At 46.1% G+C, this 25,411-nt stretch overlaps 1 protein-coding gene across 3 annotated transcripts in view; it reads left to right on the top strand.

Moving 5' to 3' along the window:
- Positions 1 to 24,981, top strand: part of capn5a (calpain 5a) — a 106,230-nt gene extending 81,249 nt beyond the window's left edge. For 2 of the 3 annotated variants that reach the window (XM_043692436.1, XM_043692437.1), the window contains exons 5-13: positions 6,953 to 7,145; positions 8,472 to 8,665; positions 10,437 to 10,514; positions 11,464 to 11,659; positions 15,523 to 15,645; positions 17,655 to 17,851; positions 20,477 to 20,610; positions 21,636 to 21,772; positions 22,811 to 24,981. In XM_043692436.1, coding sequence (XP_043548371.1) covers positions 6,953 to 7,145; positions 8,472 to 8,665; positions 10,437 to 10,514; positions 11,464 to 11,659; positions 15,523 to 15,645; positions 17,655 to 17,851; positions 20,477 to 20,610; positions 21,636 to 21,772; positions 22,811 to 22,993 — 1,435 coding nt within the window. In that variant the 3' untranslated portion in view covers positions 22,994 to 24,981. The remainder of the gene's footprint in view (positions 1 to 6,952; positions 7,146 to 8,471; positions 8,666 to 10,436; positions 10,515 to 11,463; positions 11,660 to 15,522; positions 15,646 to 17,654; positions 17,852 to 20,476; positions 20,611 to 21,635; positions 21,773 to 22,810) is intronic. The other variant, XM_043692439.1, reaches the window with a different exon arrangement.
- Positions 24,982 to 25,411: the final 430 nt, after the last annotated feature.

Here is a 25,411-nt window from a genome sequence, read left to right as displayed (position 1 = left end):
GTTAGAATCTTGCAGCGCAGTCAGAAGCCGTTCAGGTTATCATGTCGGTGATAGCTCTCTGGAGAACTATCCAATTAGTCCCTGCCACTCACATTCTGTCTTTTCAACACTAATTTGTACAATTCTCTTCTGAAAGTTCCTATTGAATATGCTTTCAATGCCCTTTCAGGCAGCGTGTTTCACATCAATACAACTCACCGTGTTTTTTTTTAGATGCCTTGTTGTTGTTGTTGGTAGTTATGTTAAACCGGTGTTCTACAGTTAATGAACTTGCTGCCGAAAGAAACAATTTCTCTTTATTCACGCCTCATAACAGAACTCCTCTCTAATAACGTTAGCCAAAGAGGCAGATCGTTCAGTCCATTGTATCTGCTTCCCTTTCATGGAGTCATAACTAATCTGATTCTCTTCAACTCCATAATGACCCAGCCTTGTCAGCCCTCTGCAGTAAAGAATTCCACAGATTCATGACCCTCTGAGGGAAGAAATTCCTCTTCAATTCTGTCTTAAATGTACTCTGAGATGATACCCTCTGGTCCTAGATTCCCCCACAAGGGAAATAACCTCTCCATATCTACCCTGTCAAGCCCCCTAAAAAAATCTTCCATGTTTTAATAAGGTTGCCCGCTTTAAGAGGACACTCAAAACTTTAACTCTGCTTTCTTTCCACAGATGCTGCCAGACCTGCTGAGGTTTTCCAGCACTCTCTGTGTTTGTTTCAGATTTCCAGCATCCACTGTATCTTGCCTTAAATCTCCTCTTAACCTTTTCTATTTAGAGAGTACAAGCCCACAACTTGTCATTGAATGTGTTCATCCTTGGTCTCAGTTGAACAGACTAGTGGGTTTTGGTTTAGCAATGTTGAGTTCTGCAGGCATAGGACAGCACATAGCAGGAGGTGGCGGCCTAGTGGTATTATCACTGTGCTGTGAATCCAGAGACCCAGATGATGTTCTGTGGCCCTAGGGTTCAAATTCCCACCTTGGCAGATGGTGGAAATTGAATTCAGTTTAAAATAAAAAAATCTGGAATTAAGAGTCTAATGATGTTGATTGTTGGAAAAACCCATGTCCTTTAGGGAAGGAAACTGCCATCCTTACCTAGTCTAGCTGACATGTGACTACAGACCCACATCATTGTGGGCGGTGCTTAGCTGCCCTCTGAGTAATAAATGCTGCTGAGCCGGTGACACCCTCAGCTCATCTCATGAATGTATAAACCAATTCTACACTGAAATCCTACCCTCAATTTTGGGAAAGTTTGTGAAATACATAGTCAAACCCTTAAACCCTGAAAAAATACCTAATGGTGTTACTTTATTTTTCTGAAATTGAGATTTGATAAGTGGAGTCACATAGAAGTGAAGAACTGGAGCTTATAGTAGCCATTTCCATCCATACCAATTTCTGGCATAGAAACAGGTCCCCCTGGTAGTCTGTGCGAGGTTACAAAAGCAAGACTCCGAGGATGAAGCAAGGGTGTGGCCCAAGAATTGAGTATTGAGGAAGGTACTTGATGAGGGAAAGGTGGAGAGGCAAGGGGTTTTTCAGAGTTGCTTGCTAAAGGCATGGCCACTGCCGTGATTGGGGTAGAAGGATGGGAAAGAGGCCTGGGGGAGGGCTTCAGTGAACAAAGAGCTGAAGCAGAGATGCAGCAGTGCTGTGGAGGCAGATAGGCTGCTCAGTGTCAAATAGACCCACTGAGGTTAGGAACAGACTGGATTAGTAACCGGGAAACTTACTGAAGAAGGATGTCTTGCCCTCTTGGTATGTGGTGAGCCTGTGGAATTCTCTGTGACAGAAAACATTTGAGGCCAAAGCATTGAATATTTTCAAGAAGGAATTAGACACAACCCTTAGGGATAAAGGGATCAAAGGGTGTGGGGACTGAGTTGGATGATCAGCCATGATCATATTGCATGGCGGAGCAGGCTCGAAGGGCCGAATGGCCTACTCCTATTTTCTATGTTTCTACATTTCTAAATCACACAACAACAGGCATCCCAAGTCGGCAAGGCAATAATGCCATGGGGAATACTATTGGTATTCCCTCTAATTTTTTTTTACTGCCATCCAAGGCCCATGCACCTCTGTAGTGGAAGTGGAGGTCAGTGCCATAATCAGTGCCCTGGTGCCAATCGCTGTGCATGGAACTTCAGAGCAGCTGTACATGATGCAGTCTTGCAACGTGGAGGGAGTGTTTAACACTGCCCAGGGAAATGAGATTCAAAGAAATTCACAATGGTGACACCTACAACACAATGGTGGCTCAGAACTGGAGACAGAGCAAAATTTTAAAATATATTTGAACAGCTGCTGAGGTTCATAGGAATAAACTTTGTGAAACAATATAATTTGTTCATGGGAATGTGGGAATTGCTGGCAAAGTCAGCCTTTGTTGTTCAACTCTAATTGCCCCGGAACTGAGAGGTTTGCTTGGCCATTTCAGATGGTGGCTCAAAACTCAGTCACATTAGTTTGGGGTCTGGAGTCACATACATACCAGACTGGGTAAGGATGGCAGTTTCCTTCCCTGAAGGAAATTAGTGATTCAGAAGAAGTTTTATAACCATTAACTAAGATCTCATGGTCACTATCACTGAGTCTGGCTTTCTCTCTCCGATTTATTAACTTAATTTGAATCTTTCACTGTGATGCGATTTGCACCCATTTCCCCAAGAGCATTAGCCTGGGATTCTGGAATGTGAGAGAAAGTGAGGACTGCAGATACTGGAGATCAGAGTCGAGAGTATGGTGCCTGTGGTGTGAGGAATCTGATGAAGGGCTTTTGCCCAAAATGTGGATTCTCCTGCTCCTCGGATGCTGCCTGACCGGCTGTGCTTTTCCAGCACGACACTCTCGACTCTGGAGTATGAGTCCAGTCACCATGGGGACGCAAATTCCAAAGTGGAATGCCTTCCCATTTTCTTTTGTGCTTCTAATTTGTGCACCATTGTTGGAGTGTGGCCAGAGATGGGGTTTCGTGGCTGGGTGGTGTGAAGAGAGAAGGAGAAAGAGAGAGAGAGAGGGAAATGCTGCATAGCCTTCGACACCCTCATCCCATGAATGAATAAACCAATTCTACACCGAAATCCTACTCTGAACATTACTATTTTGGAATTGTGTAAGGGGACGTTTGTGAAATACATAATCAAGCCCCCTTAAACCCTAAAAAGACACACAGAATGGTGTTACTTTATCTTGCTAAAATTGAATTTTAATAAGTGGGGTCACACTGTGTGGTGCTTAGCTTAGTCACCTGTAATCCCGAGGGACTATGTAAGACAAAGCTGCTTAGGCAATCAACACAAGGAGATCTTGGAACTGGGGTAAGAGTAACTAGCTTAAAATTCAGAGCACTTTCCCTTCCCCTGAATGCACCAGTTCTGAGAGCTCAGTTCTTTTTTCTGTTTAAATTACAGTGAAGCAAAGCCAAATGGATTGAATTGAATCAACTTTATTGTCCCATATACTGGTATGAATGCAATGAAAAGTTTATAAGTCGCCACTTACAGCACCATCTTAGGTGCATAGACGCAGATTCTTGAGTACAAATTCTTTGGGGAAAAAAAATTATTAAAAAAACTAAAGAAAACAAGTTTAGCACGACAGAAATTCAAAATCACAGCAATAGTTTAGAAAAATAAAAAAAAGTTCAGAATAACAGTGCTTCCACCATAATATATCAAAAAAGAGGAATTTTTAAAAATGGGCAGCATGGTGACACAGTGGTTAGCACTGCTGCCTCACAGCAGCAGAGACCCGGGTTCAATTCCTGCCTCAGGCGATTGTCTGTGTGGAGTTTGCACATTCTCCCCCGTGTCTGCGTGGGTTTCCTCTGGGTGCTCTGGTTTCCTCCCACAGTCCAAACATATGCAGGTTAGGTGAGTTGGCCATGCTAAATTGCCTGTAGTGTTAGGTGAAGGGGTAAATGTAGGGGAATGGGTCGGTGTGGATTTGTTGGGCCGAAGGGCCTGTTTCCACACTGTAAGTAATCCAATCTTAAAAAAAAGAGCATTTAAGACAAAGTCCACTGAAACCTTTTTCAGATCCCAAGGGACTGTGATTGATTTATTTATTGCTTATTTGCAAGAAATTATAGGATGACCTGAGAGATGAGAGCTATGGAAGGGACGTGCAGTGAGAAACTGCAGATGCTGCAGATCTGAAATACAATGTGCTGAAGAAAGTCAGCAGGTCTGGCAGCATCTGTGGAGAGAGAAAACAGAGCTCATGTTTCGAACCCGGTACGAATCTGCTTCAGAAAGAAAGTGACGGCAGTATTATCATGTTTAGTTCTTACTATTGACCTTGCTTTCTGCAAAATCGGAAACCATTCTGCAATACCTGTCTAGTTTCAAAGTAGGGATTGTATTAAAATGGCAGCTCAGCACCACCATATCGAGGACAATGAGGGATGGGCAAAGTTGTTTTGTAGGTGATGCCATTATCAGGTAAAAACGTTACTCATATTGTATTCAAATGTCTAATTTTTATCCAGTTTGATGGCCACTGAATTCTGACCCGGCTAGTGATGCCTGCATCCTTTGAGGGAATGACAGGAAAATAATTGTTTATTTCAAATTGGATAAAAAATTAGGCATTTGAACACAACCCTGAGTAATATTTTTAGCTGATAATGGCATCAGCTACAAACAAGGAGAAAGTGAGGACTGCAGATGCTGGAGCTCAGTGTTGAGAGCGTGGTGCTGGAAAAGCACGGCAGATCAGGCAGCATCTGAGGAGCAGGAGAGTCGACGTTTCGGGCATAAGCCCCTTCCTGTTGATGTGCCTGACCTGCTGTGCTTTTCCAACACTATACTCCCATCAGTTACAAAACAACCTTGCAACAATGGGCACAATAATTGCATTAATTAAGTTTCCAATTACAAGCATTACATGGGAAAGGACTCAAGAATACGTAAGGGATCAACAGAACAATTGTGGGGCCAAAGGAGAGCTCGGTTTACGGAGGCGAGAAAGCACATTGAGGAATCTCTGACCTGGTCTGGCCTCCATGTGACTCCAGGCCCACAGCAATTAGGCCATTATTGGAATATTGTGTGCAGTTCTGGTCTCCCTGCTATTGGAGAGATGTTGTGAAACTTGAAAGAATTCAGGAAAAATTTACAAAGATGTTACCAGGGTTTGAGCTATAGGAAGAGTCTGAAAATGCTGGGCTGTTTTCCCTGGAGCGTCCAAGGCTGAAGGGTGAGGTTTCATAAAGTCATGAGGGACATAGACAGAGTGAATAGACAAGGTCTTTTCTGTGGCATGGCAGAGTCCAAAAGTAGAGGCATAGGTTTAGGATGAGAGGGAAAAGATTTACAAGGGACCTCATAGGCAACTTTTTCACACAGAAGGTGGTGCATGTATGGAATGAGCTGCCAGAGGAAATGGTGGAGGCTGGTACAATTACAACATTTAAAAGGCATCTGGATGGGTATATGAATAGGAAGGGGTTAGAGGGATATGGGGCAACTGCTGGCAAATGCGACTAGATTAATTTAGGATATCTGGTCGGCATGGACGAGTTGAACTGAAGGGTCTGTTTCTGTGCTGTACATCTCTATGCCTCTGAGTGGAGCACAGTTGATTCTTAACTGCCCTGTGAAATGACCTGAGCAAGCCTCTCAGCTCAAGGGCAACTAGCGATGAGCAACAAAAGCTGGCCAAAACATTCATGTTTCGAGTCTGGTGTGACCTCTGTTCAGAAATCTGAAACTTTAACTCTGTTCCTCTCTGCAAAGACCTGCTGAGGTTTCTCCAGCACTTCTTGTTTTTATGTCAGGTTTCCAGCATCTGCAGCATTCATTCTTTTGGTGTCCAACTTTCTCCCTGTCTCATCTGCTCACCTCGCCCATGCCTTCAATGTCTCTAAACTCGGCTATTCTAACACACCCCTGACTGATCCCCGTAAAACCCAAGAGTGACCAAAACTCTGCTGCTCAAGCCCTTAGTCAGACCGAGCCCTGACCACCAAATAATCCACATTGACTCTTGATCCAGAATTGTTACTGTGTTAAAAATTCCCACCCTTGTTTTCAAATTCCTATATGGACCTCTCCAACGTTGAAACCCCCTTAAGCTCTACATTCCTGTGAGGGAATCTGTACTCTTCCGAGCTCTCGATAACACCCCAGTTCAATTGCTGCAACTTCAGTGGCCCTTCCTGGCTCCTAGGAACTTAAACCCTGGGATTCCCTCACGGAATCTTTTTCACTAGTCTCCCCTCTCCACCTCCATTACTCTCCCAGTCATAAAGTCATAGAGATATACAGCACGGAAACAGACCCTTCGGTCCAACTCGTCCCTGCCAACCACCACTCTACCCTTCAGCCTGAGTATTTTGTTCACTAATTTCATATGAACATACACTGTGGGCAGCATGGTGGCTCAGTGGTTAGCACTGCTGGCTCACAGTGCCAGGGACCTGGGTTCGGTTCCTGCCTCAGATGACTGTCTGTGTGGAGTTTGCAAGTTCTCCCCATGTCTGTGTGGGTTTCCTCCCACAGTCCAAAGATGTGCAGGTCAGGTGAATTGGTCATGCTAAATTGCCCATAGTGTCAGGGGTAAAGATAAGGTAGGGGAATGGGTCTGGGTGGTTTACGTTTCAGAGGGTTGGTATGGACTTGTTGGGCCAAAGGGCCTGTTAGAGATTCTAATCTAATCAAGAACAGGCCACTCGGCCCTTTGAGGCGGCTCTGCTGTTCAGTAATATCAAGATTTTAACCACCTTCCTATATATCCCCAGATAATCTTTCAGGCCCTTTGATCATCAAGAATCTATTTATTTCTGCCCCCTTAAAGATATTTAAAGGTTCTGTATCTCCTTGTGTGGCACAGTGTCAGTTGTAATTGTCTGGTATTGTTCTGGGGTATCCTCCCCATGTTAAGACGCTATATAAATGCATGTTCCTGCTGCGGAAACCATCTGGCTGCTTCTCTTTTAGGCTGGCAGGCTGCTATGAATCTCTGGATGGCGGGAACACTGCAGACGCCCTGGTGGATTTCACTGGCGGTGTCTCGGAGCCGATCGACCTGGTCCAGGGGAACTTCAGCACCCTGGAGGATCAGAGGCTGCAACTGTTTGAGAAGCTCCTGAAGGTGTTCAGCCGTGACGGCCTCATCAGCAGCTCGATCAGGGTAACCATCAACTCTCCACTTGGTGCTGTTGACCAGGGAGCTAATAATAACAGGAAATTGCACTCAGAGTCAGAGAGATATACACCACGGAAACAGACCATTTAGTTCAACTCGTCCATGCCAACCAGATATCCTAAATTAATCTTGTCCCATTGCCCCTTTTCCTTCTAACCCCTTCCTATTCATATACCCATCCAGATGCCTTTTAAATGTTGTTATTGTACCAGCCTCCACCACTTTCTCTGGCAGCTCATTTCATACATGCACCACCCACTGCATGAAAAAGTTGCCCCTCAGGTCCTTTTTAAATCTTTCCCCCTCACCTTAAACCTATGCCCTCTAGTTTTGGACTGCCCCACCCTGGGGATATCTGATTGGCATGGACGAGTTGGACCAAAGGGTTTGTTTACGTGCTGTACATCTCTATGACCCTCTGACTCTATATAAAGCTTTTTACTGTTTCAGGAGAAAGTGAGGACTGCAGATGCTGGAGATCAGAGTTGAAGAGTGTGCCGCTGGAAAAAGCACAGTCGGTCAGGCAGCATCCGAGGGGCAGGAGAGTCGATGTTTCAAGCATGGATGAAGAGCTTATGCTCGAAACGTTGACCCCTCCTGCACCTCAGATGCTGCCTGACCGGCTGTGCTTTTCCAGCACCACACGTTTTGACATTTTACTATCTCAGGAAGGCTTTATAACCAGTGAAAGTATTCGTGAAGTACAGTCAATGCTTCCTGACTCCACCACCTGACCTAGCTGCGCCCATAGCGGGGTGGGTCACAGTGTCAGAACCAGGTATCAGCTACCACGTCACTCAGAGGGTTGTGAATGTTTGGAATTCTTTACCCACGATGGTTGTCGATGCTCAGTTGTCGATTGCATTCAAGATTGATGTCAATGTTTGTCAGCTCTGAGGGAAATAAGGGATATTTGGAGGTGGAGGTAGAGGATCAGCCATGATCTTGCTGAACAGTACAGCAGGCTTGAGAGGCTGAATGGCCATCTCCATAAATCTCCAGGTGCAGGGTACAAGACCTGACACCCACTTGGAGGTAGTGTTTGAGTTTGACCCCAAAGAGCGAGGAGTCTGTGTGCTATTTGAACAAAGTCAGTTGCCGTTCCCTGACAGCAAAGAGTGGTTTCCCTGCTGACCTCTCCCCCCTCCATCCGTCTGGCCTATTTGGCCATTTGAACCTTCCCCATGCAGCTCAGTCCAAACCTGCCACTCCACCCCATCTCACCACCTCCGCCCCCCGCCCCTGGGATCATGGGTCCCATGAGCTCCCTCTGTATTGAGTTAATCCTGGGGCTTGTTTCGTTCACTGTAGGTCTCATCAGCTGCCGAGATGGAAACCCGTCTGAGCACTGGCCTGGTGAAAGGCCACGCCTATGCCGTGACTGATGTCCGGAAAGTACGCCTGGGCCACGGCCTCCTGGCCTTCTTCAAGGCAGAAAAGCTCTTCATGATCAGGATGAGGAATCCCTGGGGTCAAAAGGAATGGAACGGGCCGTGGAGTGACAGGTGAGACCACCCTTTCGACAGCTTGGTGTGGGTTGGGGGGGGGGTGCAGCTTCATATGGTGAGGCCTGTGGTACAGCACTCAGCTTCACTATGTTGGCATTGGCTGAGGTGATCCTTGGTACAATGTCAAGTCACAATAAGAACCAAGAAGAAGAGACTTCTTCACCCAGAGATGGGGAGCCTGTGGAGTTCTCTGCCACAGCAAGCAATTGAGGTTAGAGACAATAAAAAAAAACTGCAGATGCTGGAATCCAAGATAGACAAGCAGGAGGCTGGAAGAACACAGCAAGCCAGGCAGCAACAGGAGGTGGAGACGTCGACATTTCGGGTGTAACACTTCTTCAGGACTGGGGGGTGGGTGTGGGGGGGGGGCTACAGTTAAAGGAGTAGGTGGGGGCAGGGTGGCAAAATGGGGGTATCTGAAGACAGGCATCCTGAGGAGAAACTGAGCAAACTGAGCTTGAGGTCACTGTTTCAAAAGAAGATGTCAACCATTCAAGACAGAGGTGATGTGAAGATGCTGTGGCTTTAAGATGTGTGTTTTGTCCTAGTTTCTTTTAGAGAGGGATTGAGGGACAAGAGAAGAGCAACTTGTGAAGCCTTGGGTATTTTGTTTTAAAAGCTGGAACAATAGAAGCAGCCTGAATGGGTGTGGTAAAGCTCCAACCCACAGTACCAGGAATTTTTTAGTTTTTAGTTTTCAGTAGCAGTTGCTGTTGGGGCCTTGAAGAAGTGGAAGCTATTTCTCCCACCCTCAATTACAGCCAAAAGCTGGGGGTTCTCTTCCTGGGCTGTTGAATTGCATGTGAGACAAGATCTGTTTCCTGAATTATCCTTTTGCCACCGAATATGTTTAGGGGAGCTAAGTTATTCCAAGTTCATCTGCCTTTTGTTGTATTTTGACGATAATGTTTGAATAAATTGTGTTTTGCTTAATGCCGAGTAGTTTGACCAATCGAATTGCATCTGGAACATAACACCTGACATTTACCTTTAAAATAAGAAAAAATTAAGGTCTAGGCTACCTTCTTAATATACTTTGAGAGGGTCTGGTCTGGTCCATCAGAGTGAGACCTTTTTTATTCTCTGACGATCATGAATCTTTGCAATGTTAGCCTTCAAAAACAACAGAAGCAAAGCCTTTAAATATTTTTAAGGCAAAGATAGAGTCTTGATAAGTAATGGGGGCGAAAGGTCATTCGGTGTAGGGTGGGGTAATAAGATCATGGCTGATCTGACTGAATGGAGCAGACTTGAGGGGCCGATTGGCCTGCTCCTTACTGGGATGTTTGTATAGAAAGAGGCAATTTGGTTCTCATATCTTCTCCACCATTCAGTTAGACCGTGATAATCATCATCTGAATGTCAGAATGTGGAACTCACCACCATGAGGGTTTTTGAAGAGAGTGGTATGGATCTGTTTAAGGAACATCTAGAAAAGCATCTGAGAGAGAAGGGAAGTGATGGATATGTTGAAGGGGTGAGGCTTGACTAGGGTTTAACAATGGCTTGAACAATTTAGATTAATTGCCCTTCAGTGCTCACAAACCTGGAACTTCTACACCTGTGAGTGAAAACGTTCTGCTTGAATTTCCTCCTTAATTTTATTTTAAATTTTTTTTTATTATACCCAGAAGTGGTTCACATGTCCAAAGTGAATCACCTTTGTTCACTACACATGGCCTCATTGTTTGTCCTGTTTCAGTAGCGGGTTATGGGACTTATTCCATGCAGAGTCTAGGGAGACTGGAATAACTGTCTCTCTTCACAGCTCTCAAGAGTGGCAGAAGGTCAGCAAAGGAGAGCGTGAAGCAATGGGTGTCACCGTGCGGGATGACGGAGAGTTCTGGTAAGTCTCCCAGAGAGTCTTCTTTTTGTCGACGGATCAGATGTTTCTGAAGTTCCTGCTTTTTGGAATCTAGATTGTTCCAGAGTTAATCAATGGTCGCTTCTGAGTTCCTGCAGTCATGGACTCCCAGCCTTATTAACTTTGAGTTGACACCTTTCTGATGTGGGAAGAAGCTCCGATGTTTGAGAACAGGAGGAGGGAAGCAGTGGTTCGTGTGAGGAAGGGAATATTGAGGTGGAGCAAGAGGCTGCATGAGAAATATGGGAAAACATTGAAGGGACGTAAAGTTTCACTCTTGCTGGAAGGGCTAATGAAAACAAGAATGGATCCCTGACCCTCCCTGATCAGAGTAGATGCAGGAAGGATCTCCCCACTGGTGGGAGCAAACCAGGGGTCACAGTCTATGGATATTGGGTAGGCCATTTTGACCTGAGATGAGGAGAAATGTCTTTACCCAGAGTGTGGGAAGCCTGTGGAATTCTCTACCACAGAAAGTAGTTGAGGCCAAAATATTGAATTGGATATAGTTCTTAGGGCTAAAGATTTAAGAAGACAATTCACCACCACCTTTTCCAGGGCAATCAGGATAGACAGTAGATGTTGACTAGCTAGTGATGTCCATGTTCTAGGAGTCTAAATAAAGAAAAACAAATTGTTTTGTTAGGGTGGTGTTTTATTGGGAATAACAAGCTAATAAAGTTTGTGCCTTCACACAGCCTCAGGACAACCTAAAGTTCTGTTCATCCAATGAAATATAGCCATTGTAAGAAATTGTACACAGCAAGCTCCCATAAACAACAATGGCCAGTTCTGTTTTGGTGATGTTGAAAGCTTCAGTGTTAACTTGTACTCTGAGGAGAGACTCCCCTGATTGATGTTGAGTAAAGAGATAGGGTTCTGTGTATTCACCTGCCCTGCTGTCTGACTGCAGTCCTTGTTTGGATTCCAGGATGTCGTTTGATGATTTCTGTGTGAACTTCACAGACCTTGTTGTCTGCCGTATCATCAACACCTCCTTCTTCAGCTTCCACAAGACCTGGGAGGAGGCCATGGTAAAGGGCTCATGGACCAGGCACGAGGACCCCCTGAAAAACCGTGCTGGAGGCTGCATCAATAACCGCGACACCTTCCTGCAGAATCCGCAAGTAAGGACTGCGTCTTGTTGAGCTCTTCAGTATTTCAGAGGAAGCTCTGAGGGTTGAGACCAGGAAGAGGGAAGGTGAGGCAAATCAGGGAGCAGTGGTTCACGTGAGGAAGGGAAGATTGAGGTGGAGCAAGAGGCTATGTGATGTTATTGGAGACGATGTAATCTATTGACTTGCTCTTCACTGTTTCAAAGAACCTACAAATAGCTGGTAGACACCAGCTCACCTTGAAAGCTTTAATAAGACGTTATGTTCAGCAAGCCTTAGCGGGGTATTGGAAATGACACTGGACTCTTAATCCAGAGGGCATGGGTTCAAACCCCACCATAGCAAGTGGTGAAATTATTTAGTTCAATAAAAATCTGGAATTAAGAGTCTACTGATTACCAGGAATTGATTGTTGGGGAAAAACCCATCTGGTTCATTGATGTGCTTTGGGGAAGGAAACTTAAGCCGACACAAGACTCCAGACCCACAGCAATATGCCTACTGGGCAATAAATGCTGGTCAAACCAGTGATGCCTTTATCCCGAGAACTAATTTTTTAAAAGCGGTGACGAGTGGAGTTTAATTTCAAGTCAATGAATCGGTCAAATGGTAGTTAATCTGAGTGATAGTGACCTGAACACACTGTCATTTTAACACCCCATCTGGTTCATTAAGGAAATCTTCTGTCTTTACCGTTCTGGCCTATATGTGACGTCTCTGGCTTGGCCAGTATTTATGGCTGATCCCCAGTTGCCCAGAGGGCAGTTAAGAATCAACTACATTGCTGTATTTTTGGAGTCTCAGAAGTTGACCCTTAACTGGTCTCTGAAATGACCTAGCAAACCGTTCAGTTCAAGGGCAATTACCAAATGGTAATTTATGAAAATCGGGAAATAACTGATATTAGTGTATAAATAATTTGGGTGAGATTGTAGAAGGCATGGTTAGTAAGTTTGCGGATTAACCAAAGTTGGAAGCATAGTCAACAGTGAAGAAGGTTATCTTAGATTACGAAGGGATCTTGATCAATTGGGTCAATGGGCTGAGGAGTGGCAGATGAGGTTTAATTTGGATAAATGTGAGGTGTTGCATTTTGGTGAAAGCAAGACGGGCAGGACTTATACAGTTAAAAGTGAGGACTTGGGTAGTGTTGTAGAACAGAAAGACATCGGGGTTCAGGTACATAATTCTTTGAAATTTGCATCACACATGGACAGGGTGGTTAAGAAGACATTTAGCATGTTGCCTTCATTGCTGAGACCTTTGAGTATAGGAGTTGGGATGTCATGTTAAGGTTGTGCAGAGCTGAAAAATGTGTTGCTGGAAAAGCGCAGCAGGTCAGGCAGCATCCAAGGAGCAGGAGAATCAACGTTTCGGGCATAAGCCCTTCTTCAGGAAGCATAGGATGCTGCCTGACCTGCTGCGCTTTTCCAGCAACACATTTTTCAGCTCTGATCTCCAGCATCTACAGTCCTCACTTTCTCCAAGGTTGTGCAGGACCCTGGTGAGGCTTCATCTGGTGTACTATGTGCAGTTCTGGTTACCCTTCTATCAGAAGGCTACTAGTAAACTGGAGAGAGTTCAGAAAAGATTTACCAGGATGTTGCCAGGATTGGAGGGTTTGAGTTATAAGGAAAGGCTGGATTGGCTGGGACTTGTTTCACTGGAGCATAGGAGGCTGAGGGGCGACCTTATAGAGATTTATACAATCATGAGGGGTAGAGATAATGTGAATAGCAAAGATTTTTCCATTGGATACGGGATTTCAGAACTGGGGGGGGCGGGTGGCATATTTTTTAAGGTGAGAGGAGAAATATTTAAAAAGATATGAGGAGCGACTTTTTTCCACAGAGAGTGGTTCGAGTGTGGAATGAACTTCCAGAGGAAGTGGTGGAAGCAGGTACAGTTACAACGTTTAAAAGGCATTTAGATAAGTACATAAATAGAAAAGATTTGGACAGATACGGGCCAAGTACAGGCAGGTGGGACTAGTTTAATTTGGGATTATGGTCAGCATGGATTGGTTAGACAGAAGGGTCATTTCCATGTTGTATGACTCGATCACTTTATGACTGTAGCAGACCTGGCCATGAAGTTGTTCGATTGTCATTAATAACCCATCTGGCCAATTAGGGAAGCAAAAGTACCCGTCAATCTGTACGTAACTCCAAACCCACATCAGGTTTCCTCACAGCTTCAATCTTCACTACCCCCACCCCCCAACGTGGACCTAGTAAATCGTAATCTGCAACGGTGCAATTGGCTGAAGGGGATGAAAAGCCCATTCCTGATCCGGTTTTCCAGTATCATGTCACTCTGTTGAATCCAAGCTTCAGTGAAAGCACTCTGACCATACTGTAGCATTCTGTAGCAGTTCAACGCAGTGGTGAATCACTGTCGGAGAAATTAGCCCAATAAAACAGAGACCACACAAATCAGATCGGGTGAAATTGACATGCTGTTTATTACAAACGATATCGCTGGAAGAGAAATTGACTAGGCTGACAGAGAACTGACAGTCTGTCCAGGTAGATCAAGGGTTCTCTTCCTCGAGCTGAGGACGAAGCCAGGTTTTATAGGAATCGTGTACATGAAGGTTAATTAAAATGGGGAAAGATACAAAGTATTTGGAAATGGAGTAATCCAGTTACAATGGTGATAATTGGAAGAATGCCCTGATTCTCGATACAATATATCGTCCTGAGAGTATCAATGAGTTCTTGATGGGATCAGGAGATTCCAGCTCTTTTTGCAGGTAGGTGAGAATGTCTCTTTTGAAACAGTAAGGTGTTTCCATTGTTCCTGTCCTGGGTGCAAGGTCCTTGGTGGTGCCTCTCCATCTGACCTGTTCTTTGTGTGGCTTTGGTATCACTGTGTTATCAGACTGCCCTAGGGGCTTTGGGACAGCTGCGTTGACAGGGTATTGTTAGTGTGTTATGTGGAGTGTATTCTCTTGTCTGCCAGTGCTATCTGGTTTTACTTGTCAGCCTGTTTGGTCACTGCTGAGGCATTTTGGGTGTTTCTGGTATAGTTTGGCCAAGTTTGCTTTCCTATGTTCTGTGTGGGCCGACTATGGATAGGCAGGGTGGCAGATCTTTTCCCACAATCACTATCTTGAGGACATCTTGAGATAGGCACCTAAGGATTGCCATTACATTCTTGGAATCCATCGAGTCGGCTGAGATAGAAATTACGAAACAGACCATTCCTTTGTGGAGACAGTTTACTGACTTGCTCAGTCCCATTGCTCTCATCCCACAACTGAGTATCGCAGCTCGCAGTCTGCATGTGCTCAAAGATGATTAATATTCACCAGCAATTCTTTTAAACCTTAACAATGACATTAACAAACAATCCCTACAGTGTGGAAACGCCATTCAGACCAACGAGTCTGCACCGACCCTCTGAAGAGCAGCCCACTCAGACACATCCCCTTGCCCTCTCCCTGTAACCCTACATTTCCCATGGCTAACGCACTTAACTTACACATCCCTGAACACTATGGGCAATTTAGCTTGGCCAATCCACCCTAACTTGGAACATCTTTGGAACTGTGGGAGGAAACCGGAGCACCCGGAAGAAACCCACACAGACACAGGAAAAATGTGCAAACTCCACACAGACAGTCATCCAAGGCTGGAATTGAACCCAGGTCCCTGGCACTGTGAGGCAGCAATGCTAACCACTGAATCACTGTGCCACCCATGGCCAAGCATTATTATAATAGGTAGCGGCCTTACACATTGTGCAACTCTTGAATGAATGTGAATATGGAAAAGTTTCTGACCTCTAATAGTGCGACTCTAACTGAATGTGGATTGTTGGTTACCACTCGCTTTGTGCTTTAGAATGTTTTCTCTGGTTTCTCTCCGCAGTATATGTTCGATGTCAAAAAGGAAACGGACGAAGTATTGATCTGCCTCCAACAGAAAGATGTTCGCTATAATCGAAAGCAGGGCAGAGGGGAGAAACTGTCGATGGGGTTTGAGGTCTACAAGGTAAGACCATTTAAACAAGCAGCCAGTCTCTCTCAATGGAGAGGAAATCCTAGGCTGAAATGTCTCCAATGACCTTTTCTAAGTAGTAGAAAAAAGTGAGGACTGCAGATGCTGGAGATCAGAGCTTTAAAATGTGTTGCTGGAAAAGCGCAGCAGGTCAGGCAGCATCAAAGGAGCAGGAGAATCGACGTTTCGGGCATAAGCCCTTCTTCACTTTTCTAAGTGGTGTCAAGCTGCCATGTGGCTTTATTCGTAATGTAGCCACTAGCGCCCAAATAGTGCCAGGCGAGGAGGGTGGAGAAGCACTTATGTAATGGCACCAGTCAAATATTAACACTGAACCAGCAATCCAGAGGTTGGACTAATTATCTGGGGGTCAGGAACTCAAATCCCCCCCATGACAGGGAATAGAAGACCATAAGATAGGTGGTAGGCCATTCAGCCCATCAACTGCTCCACCATTCAATCAGATCATGGGTGATCGAAGTTGAATTAAGACAAATCTGGAATTGAAAGCTAGTCTTGGTAATGGTGGTCATGAAGCTGTAATCAATTGTTGTAAAACCCGTCTGGCTCACTCATGTCCCTGAGGGAAAGAAACCTGACGTTTGTATTGACTGTAACAAGGTCAGCCAAGTGGACCTGATAGATTATGAGTTCTCTGATTGGGGCTGTTAACCTGATCCAGTCATAGAGCCCTGGTTGACAGATATAAACAGGAGTGTCAGAGGTTCTGCTCACTCCGAGAGCAGGCTCTGAGGGAGCTGGATCAGTGTCGAGCACTCTCCACACATAAATAAAGGGGGACTTGGTGACGGGATACTGGCCTCTGTGGAGCTATTCCAGTGGCAACGAGAGAAAAGCATGCTCCTGAAGAAACTCGCTCACAACAGCTATCTTTGAGTTTGGGCAAGCATTTCTATACTTCCATGTGGGAACTTGTCAAAGGCCTTGCTGAAGTCCATGAATATGTTAACTGCATTACCCTTATGAATATACTTAGTCCCTTTTCAAAAAAATTAATTAGTCAGTCAGGATCTCCAACAAATCAATGCTGGTTATCCCTGAACAACCCTTGCCTTTCCAGTATTGATTAGTCCTGACCTTCAGATTTTTTCCAATAATGCCCCTTCCACTGAGGCCAGACTAACTGCTCTGGCCTATCCCCACTGCCCTTCTTGAACAGTTAGCTATCCTCATTAGCAATCCTCCAATCGCCTGACACTTTACCTGAGGCCAGCGAAGAATTAAATATCTGCACCAGGATCCCAGCAATCTCCTCCCTTGCTTCCCATAGCAGTCTGGGATATATCACTTCAGGCATTGGGGATTTATATACGTTAATCCTCACTCAAACATCTAATACCACCTCCTTATTAATCTTGACATGATCCTAGAAACTTATCATTCCATCTGAAATCCCCAGCTACAATGTCTTTCCTCTGTGAATACGGTTGAGAAATATTCATTTAAGACCTCACTCACATCCACTGGCTCCACTTACGGTCATAGAGATTACAGCACAGAAACAGACCCTTCGGTCCAAGCCGGCCAGATATCCTAAATAAATATAGTCCTATTTGCCAGCATTTGGCCCATATCCCTCTAAACCCTTCCTATTCATGCACCCATCCAGATGCCTTTTAAATGCTATAATTGTACCAGCCTCCACCACTTCCTCTGGCAGCTCATTCCATACACGCACCACCTTCTACGTGAAAAATGTTGCCCTTTAGGTCCTTTTAAAGTGTTTCCTCCTCCCTGCCCCCCTCCACATTAAATCTATGCCCTCTCGTTCTGAACTCCCCTAATCTGGGAAAAAGACCTTGGCTATTCACCCTATCCATGCCCCTCATGATTTTATAAACCTCTGTAAGGTCACCCCTCAGCCTCCGACGCTGCTGGGAAAACGGCACGCGAGCTGGTTCTGAGGTGAGAACGCTATCTCCCGCTCGCGGTCTGTGAATCCCACCGTTGTGTTGACTGTTGAGGTGAATTGGCTTTGGCAGGTGGAGTTGAACCGTAACTACAGGATGCACACCATTCAGCAGAAAGTGGCCGGCTCAGTCTACATCAACTCCAAGACCATCTTCCTGCGGGAGGTGCTCCCTCAGGGACGCTACGTCATCGTCCCCACCACCTTTGAGCCGGGCATACAGGGCGAGTTCTTACTGAGGATCTTCACCGATGTGCCATCCAACTTCAGGTAAGACCTTGAGTGGGAAATTGACTGTCCTAATGAGTGGAGCGAGCGGCAATGGAGGAGGTGAGGCTTTCTCGGGGATCAGAGGCCTCTGTCCGCTCCTCTGGCTTCCTGCATGTTGCACTTCCACATTCCCTCTGCCTCACCATTCACGCACAAAGGGCCTACACTCTGCCACGTTCTCCCTTCCCTCCTCCACCTTGCTCCTTTGCTCCTCTCTCCCATCAACTCCGTCGCCCCCCTGGCCCCGGGTACGTTCCCCAAAGTACTGGAGAAAGGGCAGAGCAGACCAATTCACCGGAGTTTGGAAGAACAAAGTGGGAGATCTCCTACAGGCAATCGCTGTGAAAGATTTTAGGATTGTAGAAGGGTTGGATAGAGCAGAGCCTGAGAGAGCTATTTCCACTGGTCTGGGAATCTGAAAAGCAGGGACATGGTCTTGGGCTAAGGGGCCAAACTTTGAGGATTGAGATAACTTCATTCAGAAGTGGGGTATGTTTGGAATTCCTGACTCTAGAGGGCTGGGATAGGGAATCTCCATTGTGGAATATGCTTTAGGTCGCAATAGACTGAGTTTTAGTCCCTCGGGGAAATCAAGATAGGGCGAGTGAGTAGTCAGGAAAGTGGCGTGGAAGGCTAAGATCAACCACGGCCATATTGGATGGTACAGCAGACTTGATGGGCCGAATGGCTCCTGGTTCTTGTCGTTTTGTTCCCGGGTCAGTGAAGACAACTCCTTCAACAGATGAAATGGGTTTAAACAGACTCAAAAGGAGTTTTCTGCTTGGAAAGCGCATGAAGAGAATGGGGAATTCACTTCCGTGTGAATTGGTTGAAGTAGGCAGTGATGGTGTATTAAAGAAGAGGCAGGATGCCTGAATGAAGGGTAAAACAAGGACTGCAGATGCTGGAAACCAGAGTCTTGATTAGAGCGGTGCTGGAAAAGCACAGCAGGTCAGGCAGCATCCGAGGAGCAGGAAAATCGACGTTTTGGGCAAAAGCCCTTCATCAGGAATATGGAGACAGTATCACTATATCACCACCTATTCCTGATGAAGGGCTTTTGCACGAAACATCGATTTTCCTGCTCCTCGGATGCTGCTTGACCTGCTGTGCTTTTCCAGCACCACTCTAATCTAGACTATGCCTGAATGAAGTCAAGGCAATGAAAGTAGAGGAAGTAGGATGGAGTACCGGGGGAAGTGAAGAGGGTGAAGGAGATATCCTGGAGATGGAGTCCAGTTGATGGCCTGAATGACTTGTTTCTGCATTGTTAATTCTATCTAATCTGCCTTGCTCAGTGTTGGTTGCTATTTGTGCTGCTATCATCATGAGTTTAATGTGCATGAAGTGAAGCCTGGCTTTGGGAATGGTGCTGGCCTTGGTGGTGGAGAATGTGACGGTGCTGTGGTGGTATAGTGATACTGTCTCCAATGACTGTGGCCATTCAGGGAAAACAAACCGTGCCCCCTGCTGTCCCCCTCCCATTTCCTCAGCAGTGGAGCAAGTGGGGATGACATCAACGGCGGGCTGTTGGACAGGCTTTCGAAACTTTGGTGGCCCATTTGTGAATGACTTTCTCACCCAGGATGAAGATGTAGGTGTCAATTACTCTTCTCTACCCCTGACCTTGTAACATCCAGACCATGTATGTGTGTGTGAGTGAGTGTGTTTGTGTGTGTATGACTGTGTGTGAGAGTAAATGTGTATGTCACTGTGTGTGAGAGAGAGTGTGTGTGTGTGACTGAGTGTGTGTGTATGATTGTGTGTGTGGTTGACGGTGTGTTAAGAGTGAGTGTGTATGATTGTGAGTGTGAGACTGAATGTGTATGACTGTGTGACTATGTATGACTGTGTGTGTTTGTATATGTGTGTGTGTGAGAGAGAGAGTGTGTGGCTGTGTGCACGTGAGAGATACTGTCTGTTTTTCACTCCTTTTTCTATCTCTTTCTGTGTCTCTTTCTGCACCTTTTTCCTCTTTTTCTTGCCCACTGCATCTCACTGATGTTGAATTTCTCCCTTGGTCTCAGTCTCTCTTTCTCTCTGTCATTTTTTGTATCTCACTCCTCGCTCTCTGTGTCTTTGACCCATGCCTCTTTCTTTGTCTGTGTGTCCCCTTCCACCCTCTGTGGGACTGATTGCCTTTCCCCAATGGCCCCTCTCCCTGTCTCTCTCCTTATGACCACCGTACTACCTTCATTTGTTGTTCTCCCGTATCTGGGTCAATCTCCCACATTGCTCCTGGTGTATTCACTGTCAGGCCGGAGTAACAGTTCAGAGCTCTGTGCTCCAGGCCAGCTCCTCAGAAACACTTAATCTGTGGGAACCTAACACTGTAGCAGGTTTGAAATGTTGATTGATTCTGATAAAGATTGGTGCAACATTCCACCAGCACATTCCAAATCACATTGTTTCCTCATGAGCTGTTGACAGAACATCAGCGTGTAACGCTTTGTGAAGTCCCCCTTATTGAGTTCCCCGGTGTGGCCTGGTGACATTGGAAACAAGATCGCAGGAATGGTCACATGACTCTGAAAGGGACACTCGGCAAGATGGCTGCCGGCAGTTCCATAACTTGATGTCCTCACAAACCTGTGCTCCTTGTTGTGTTTTTGTTTCTCTTTGTGGTCGTCTTCACAGGGAGCTCACCCTCAACGAGCCGCCAAGGACCTGCTGGTCTGGGCTATGCGGGCACCCCAAGATGGTGACTCAAGTTCATGTTGTTGGTGCCAGTGGATTGGCCCAACAGGACGGTGAGACAGGTACAGTGCGCATGCGCGCAAGAGAGAGACAGAGAGAGAGAGATTGGATCTTGACATACCTTGGCCATGACCCAGGCCTGCAGCCCACTGCTTGCACTGGGCTCCGTTCCTGGCTGAGGGTGTGCTGGCGGGGGGGCAAGTTTGAGGCACTCAAAAGGGCATTCGCTGTTTGGAAGAGAACACTGTGCAGCGTTTGGGGCTTGAGGGGGTAATGCTCGAGAATGGCACCGGGTGAGATACTCACTTGGAAAGCTAATGTAGACATGATGGGCCGAGCGGCCTCCTTCTGTGCTGGGTTGATTCTGTGACTCCCCGAATCCTGTCCCCTGTCTATGAGGGACCGTGCCATGGAATACTCACGCTTGCCAGGATGAGTTGCATGACTCTGAGTGAGGCATAAACGGCAGTCCAGAAGCTCAAACACCAGCCAGGAGGAAGCACTCGTCTGGTATCTTTAAAGACTCACTCACCATCGATGCTCAGTCACGGCATTGTGTATCATCCACAACATATACTGTGGCAATTCACCTTCCAAACACTGTGAGCTTGACCATCTAGAAGGACAAGGGCAGCAGATCCATGGGAACACCAAGTTCCCCTCCAAATCACTGACCATCCCGACTTGAGAAATGTATCCCCGTTCCTTCAGTATCTCTGGGTCAAAATCCTGGAATTCCCTCCCTAAGGGCATTGTGGGTCTACCTACAGCACGTGGACTGCAGTGGTTCAAGATGGCAGCTCACCCTCACGTCCTCAGTAAAAACAGTTCCAGCTCAATGGTGCTGTACATATTGTTCTCCCCAATTCTCCCACCCGTGGGCTAAATAACACAAAAGAGCTGGGAATTGTAAGTGTAATTGGCGCGGGTGACAAAAGTCAACAGGTATAAAGGACGGTAGGTGAACATGACTGGGTTTGAGTTCAACTACTGTAGTTATAATAGTCCTGATACTCAAAAATGGTCACCTCTTCGTGGGCGACTTGGGAACCATCAGAATGATGTAGTAACCTCTGTCGTTGCTCAGGAGCTGACCCATATGTCATTATCCGGTGCGGAAGAGAGAAGGTCCGGTCGCCCATCCACAAGAACACGGTGAATCCAGAATTTGACGTCAAGGGAATCTTCTACAGGAAAGATCCTAAGGACCCCATCCGCATCGAGGTGAGAGAGTCTCGCGTGTGCCCAGCTAATCTCCCTTCGTCCTTTCTCTTTTAGATATTGCTTTGAGAATACCACAAGCATCGCGAACCAAGCTGAGGGCTTGGTCTGTGTCGAATCCAAATAGAAGGCAAGGAGGCCACTTGGCCCATTGCTTGCACCTGCCCTCTGAAAGAACAAGCCAATTAATTTGCCCACCTTTCTTGCCACCCAGTCCGTCAGCCTGGTCGGTGATTCCTCGTGGCCAACCGTGGGAATTAGCTTCATAACCAAACCCTCCTTTCCCATGTGCCCTGTATAATATTCCCTCTCTCTGACAAAGCTTCCCACATACACTGCTATGGCAGCATGGAAAAAGTCTTGGCACAATCTTCTTTCATGTTGGTTGGCGTCTCCAATACCCATTCGTGGATCAGGGATTGGGGACATTGGATGTGAGAGGAGTGATGCCCATGTGTAAGTGCCCAATGCCAACATGCCACCTATGATTTTGGGGCAAGTAGCCTTCTCACCCTGAATTGGAACATTGTGGGCATGTCGCAGTCCCAGAGATTCCCTCACAAAGATCTAGGCTGAGGGGGTGCCATTGTGTTGGAGTTGCCACCTCTCTCATGGGGTATTAAATCCAGGCCCGTTCCACCCTCAGAGGTAGACATAAAAGGTCCATGGCATTATTTTGGACAAGGGGATATATTTTGCTCCAATTATTAGCACAATGCAATGCAGATTTAAATAACTCGCTTTAAGGTTCTAAAATTTGTTCTCACGCTTGATGGAAGGTTAAGGGCCAGGCCAGAAAAAGAACCCATTCAAGCCTTGTAACGTCTTCTGCATTACCCAGGAGCCCACTTCTTTCTCCGTGGCAATATCTTAGCCAATCAGTGAAAACTTGCTAACCAGTGCACACTTCTCCTGTAGCGAAATTCATTGGAAATTTGGCACTCTTGTATTTAATCCTGATGGCTGGGAGTTTGGCAAAGTTTCTCTTTTCCACAACATTCTGGCTAAGTTTTCTTTTTTTATCTCCCTCTCTCTGTCCAGATTTGGAATAACAATGTCCTAAGTGACCAGTTCCTTGGTCAAGTGACTTTAACGGCTGACCCCAGTGACCTCCAGCCACAGCACACCCTTCACCTGAAGGACAAGAGTAACCGGCAGGGCAGTGAACTTCCTGGGACCATCAGCTTGAAGATCAGCAGCAGCCATGAGCTGGCCGGTATCTAAACTCTACAGAGAAACACTTGTCGCCATCGGAAACATGGAACAATCGATCGAATCAGGGTTCGACCGGGTCCTCCAGGATCCACGGATAAGAAATTTTAGAAATGGGAAAAGGCTCCTGGCCTGTCCCTCAAACCGATGCCTTAAGCCCTATCCCTTATGGAGTCTCCTGTACTTGTTTCTTGATGCTAGGACCCTTTGGGAGTGTGGGGGTGGGGTACATGGGGCTGCCCCAGTAGGTTTCTCTCCTGTAAGTTTCCGCATGAAGTCACTTCTCGCTTAGTAACCCCCCAGCCCCCCCCAACCATGCTCAAAGGTCACCGCTTAGACTGTGCACCCCAACGTCGCTCTGCTCAATGGACACCAATTCCCACAGACCCAGCCTGCTTGCTCATTGGCTGGACTTAACCGACGCTGAGACTGGAAGGGGAGGCTGGAGCTCCACTTTGTGCCAGTCACAGCCCATGGTCAGTCTCAACCCCAACATACACCCACTCCCTTTCCCATCGCCCCACTCCCAACACATCCCTCCCTCTGCCAAAAGGAAGGGGCAAGTAGGAAGAAGACTGTTCCTAAGGTAATTGTTGTGACTCCTGTAACGTTTGGCATTCTTGTATTTAATTCTGATAAACATAAACAGATGCCCACCATCAATTTCCAATCTCTCTCTCTCCCCCCTAGTGGACCCTTCAGATCTTGACTCCCTTTCTTGGAGTCAGGATAATGCTCAGTTCCTACTCTTTGCTGTCTTTCAGCACCACTGTCCTCTGAGTAACAAGCAGTTTTCTAATCTAGAAATTATCACTGCCCAGAGATTTGCATTGATGACTAGGTCATCAGGGAGAAGAACATTAACATTTTTATCAATTATTCATCCTCGTGCAATACTAATCTCTGTCACATTGCTAAGAGACAAATTGATAAAGCTTTTCATTTCACACTCATCAGGACAATTGCAGGATTGCCAAATTTCAAATGAGCACAACAATTTGTAACACAGAAGAAAAGGATGCTGGGAAGGTCTGCTCTGTGCATGCTGATTCGCCGATTAAAAAGAGCTGACCTGCAAAGCAATCAGCACCCTCTTCCCCTGCAGTATATTTCATTTCACCTCGGAGTTTCAGGACACTACATGATGCATTTCCCTGCACCAATTCCTGTTGCCCTTCCTATCTTCCTCCCTCCCAGATTCCCAGTGGCACTCCTCCTGTCCCTTTGGACCTTTATAAACTCTATTTGCTGCTGACCCTTCCACTAAATGATGATTGGTTCCCGTTTGGGAATCTTGGCAGTGTCTTGTGTCAGTGCCTTGACTCTCACACTCCCATCTGACCCCATGTCAGCAACTCCAGGGGTAGGACTGTCTGTTGGGGCCAGTAGTTGACAGGGAAGCCATTTTGTGATCCACAGGCCTTCTCTGATGATGCACACTTTGAGCACGATTTTTGCCATAGTGTTTTTTAAATCTGTTGTATGAAAGAAATAGCTTAGGATTATTTTTATCAAAAATTGCTTTATTGTTTTTTTGTACCTTTTTTCTTAAAAATTCTTTTGTTTTACTAGCATGAAGGATTTTTTTGTGCCAATTTAGGAATGAAGGAATGTCCTTATTGATGGGCTTGTGTCCGTAGCTACCTTCTAGTTGACAATGGCAAAATGGTTTGGTGTAATGGGTGTGTGTACATGGAGGAATGTTCCAAATAACTGTTCAAAACTTGGGCATCTTGTGAACTTGTAGATCCTGTGCACAGACTTCTCTTCCCTCCCCGTAGAAAATCCCCAGAGGAAGTCACTGGATTATTTATGAACCGTCCCTGAGAGTAATCGGAGCCTTGGCTCCGTGCTCCCAGTCCGAATGACTGGTCAAAGCCTCACGCCGAGTCTGGCCTAACAGAATGGCGATTGGCCAACCCCAGTCACTCACAACCAGCGGCCATTACCAGGAAGTGCTTCCGAGGGGAACAGAGGAGAGTCTGCAGATGCATTCTGTTTTTAACAGGGGTGGGGGAGTCTTAATCTGGGAGGAGAGGGGAACCCGATGTGTTGGTGTGACACTGATACAGTCCAAAGCAAGTCCTGGGCAACTGTGAAGAGTTGTCACTGTCTTGGATGATAGGACAAGGTGCCCATTACAGTTAGGCTCTTCGGTGATCTTCGCACTTGTCATCGTAGTCAGAACCACAAAGGAAAGTCAGAAACATTCATGAAAAGGAAGTAAACACCAGGCTTCGAGACCGTTAGATGTCGAGCTACTAATCTTGATGATTAAGATCTTTTCCTCACATATTTTTAGTGTCAAAATGATGGTGAATGGTAATAAATTGTTTTAATTCAGGCACTTTTGAGTTTTCCAGCTGATCTTTCTTTCTGCGTTGGCTGCCCCAAGCAGTGAGCAACACAGCCATTTCCTAACCTCGTGTA

Source organism: Chiloscyllium plagiosum, chromosome 6 (assembly GCF_004010195.1).
Source record: "Chiloscyllium plagiosum isolate BGI_BamShark_2017 chromosome 6, ASM401019v2, whole genome shotgun sequence".
NCBI lineage: Eukaryota > Metazoa > Chordata > Chondrichthyes > Orectolobiformes > Hemiscylliidae > Chiloscyllium > Chiloscyllium plagiosum.
The sequence above is the reverse complement of the archived record's forward strand: the minus strand, read 5'-3'. Positions and strand labels throughout refer to the sequence as shown.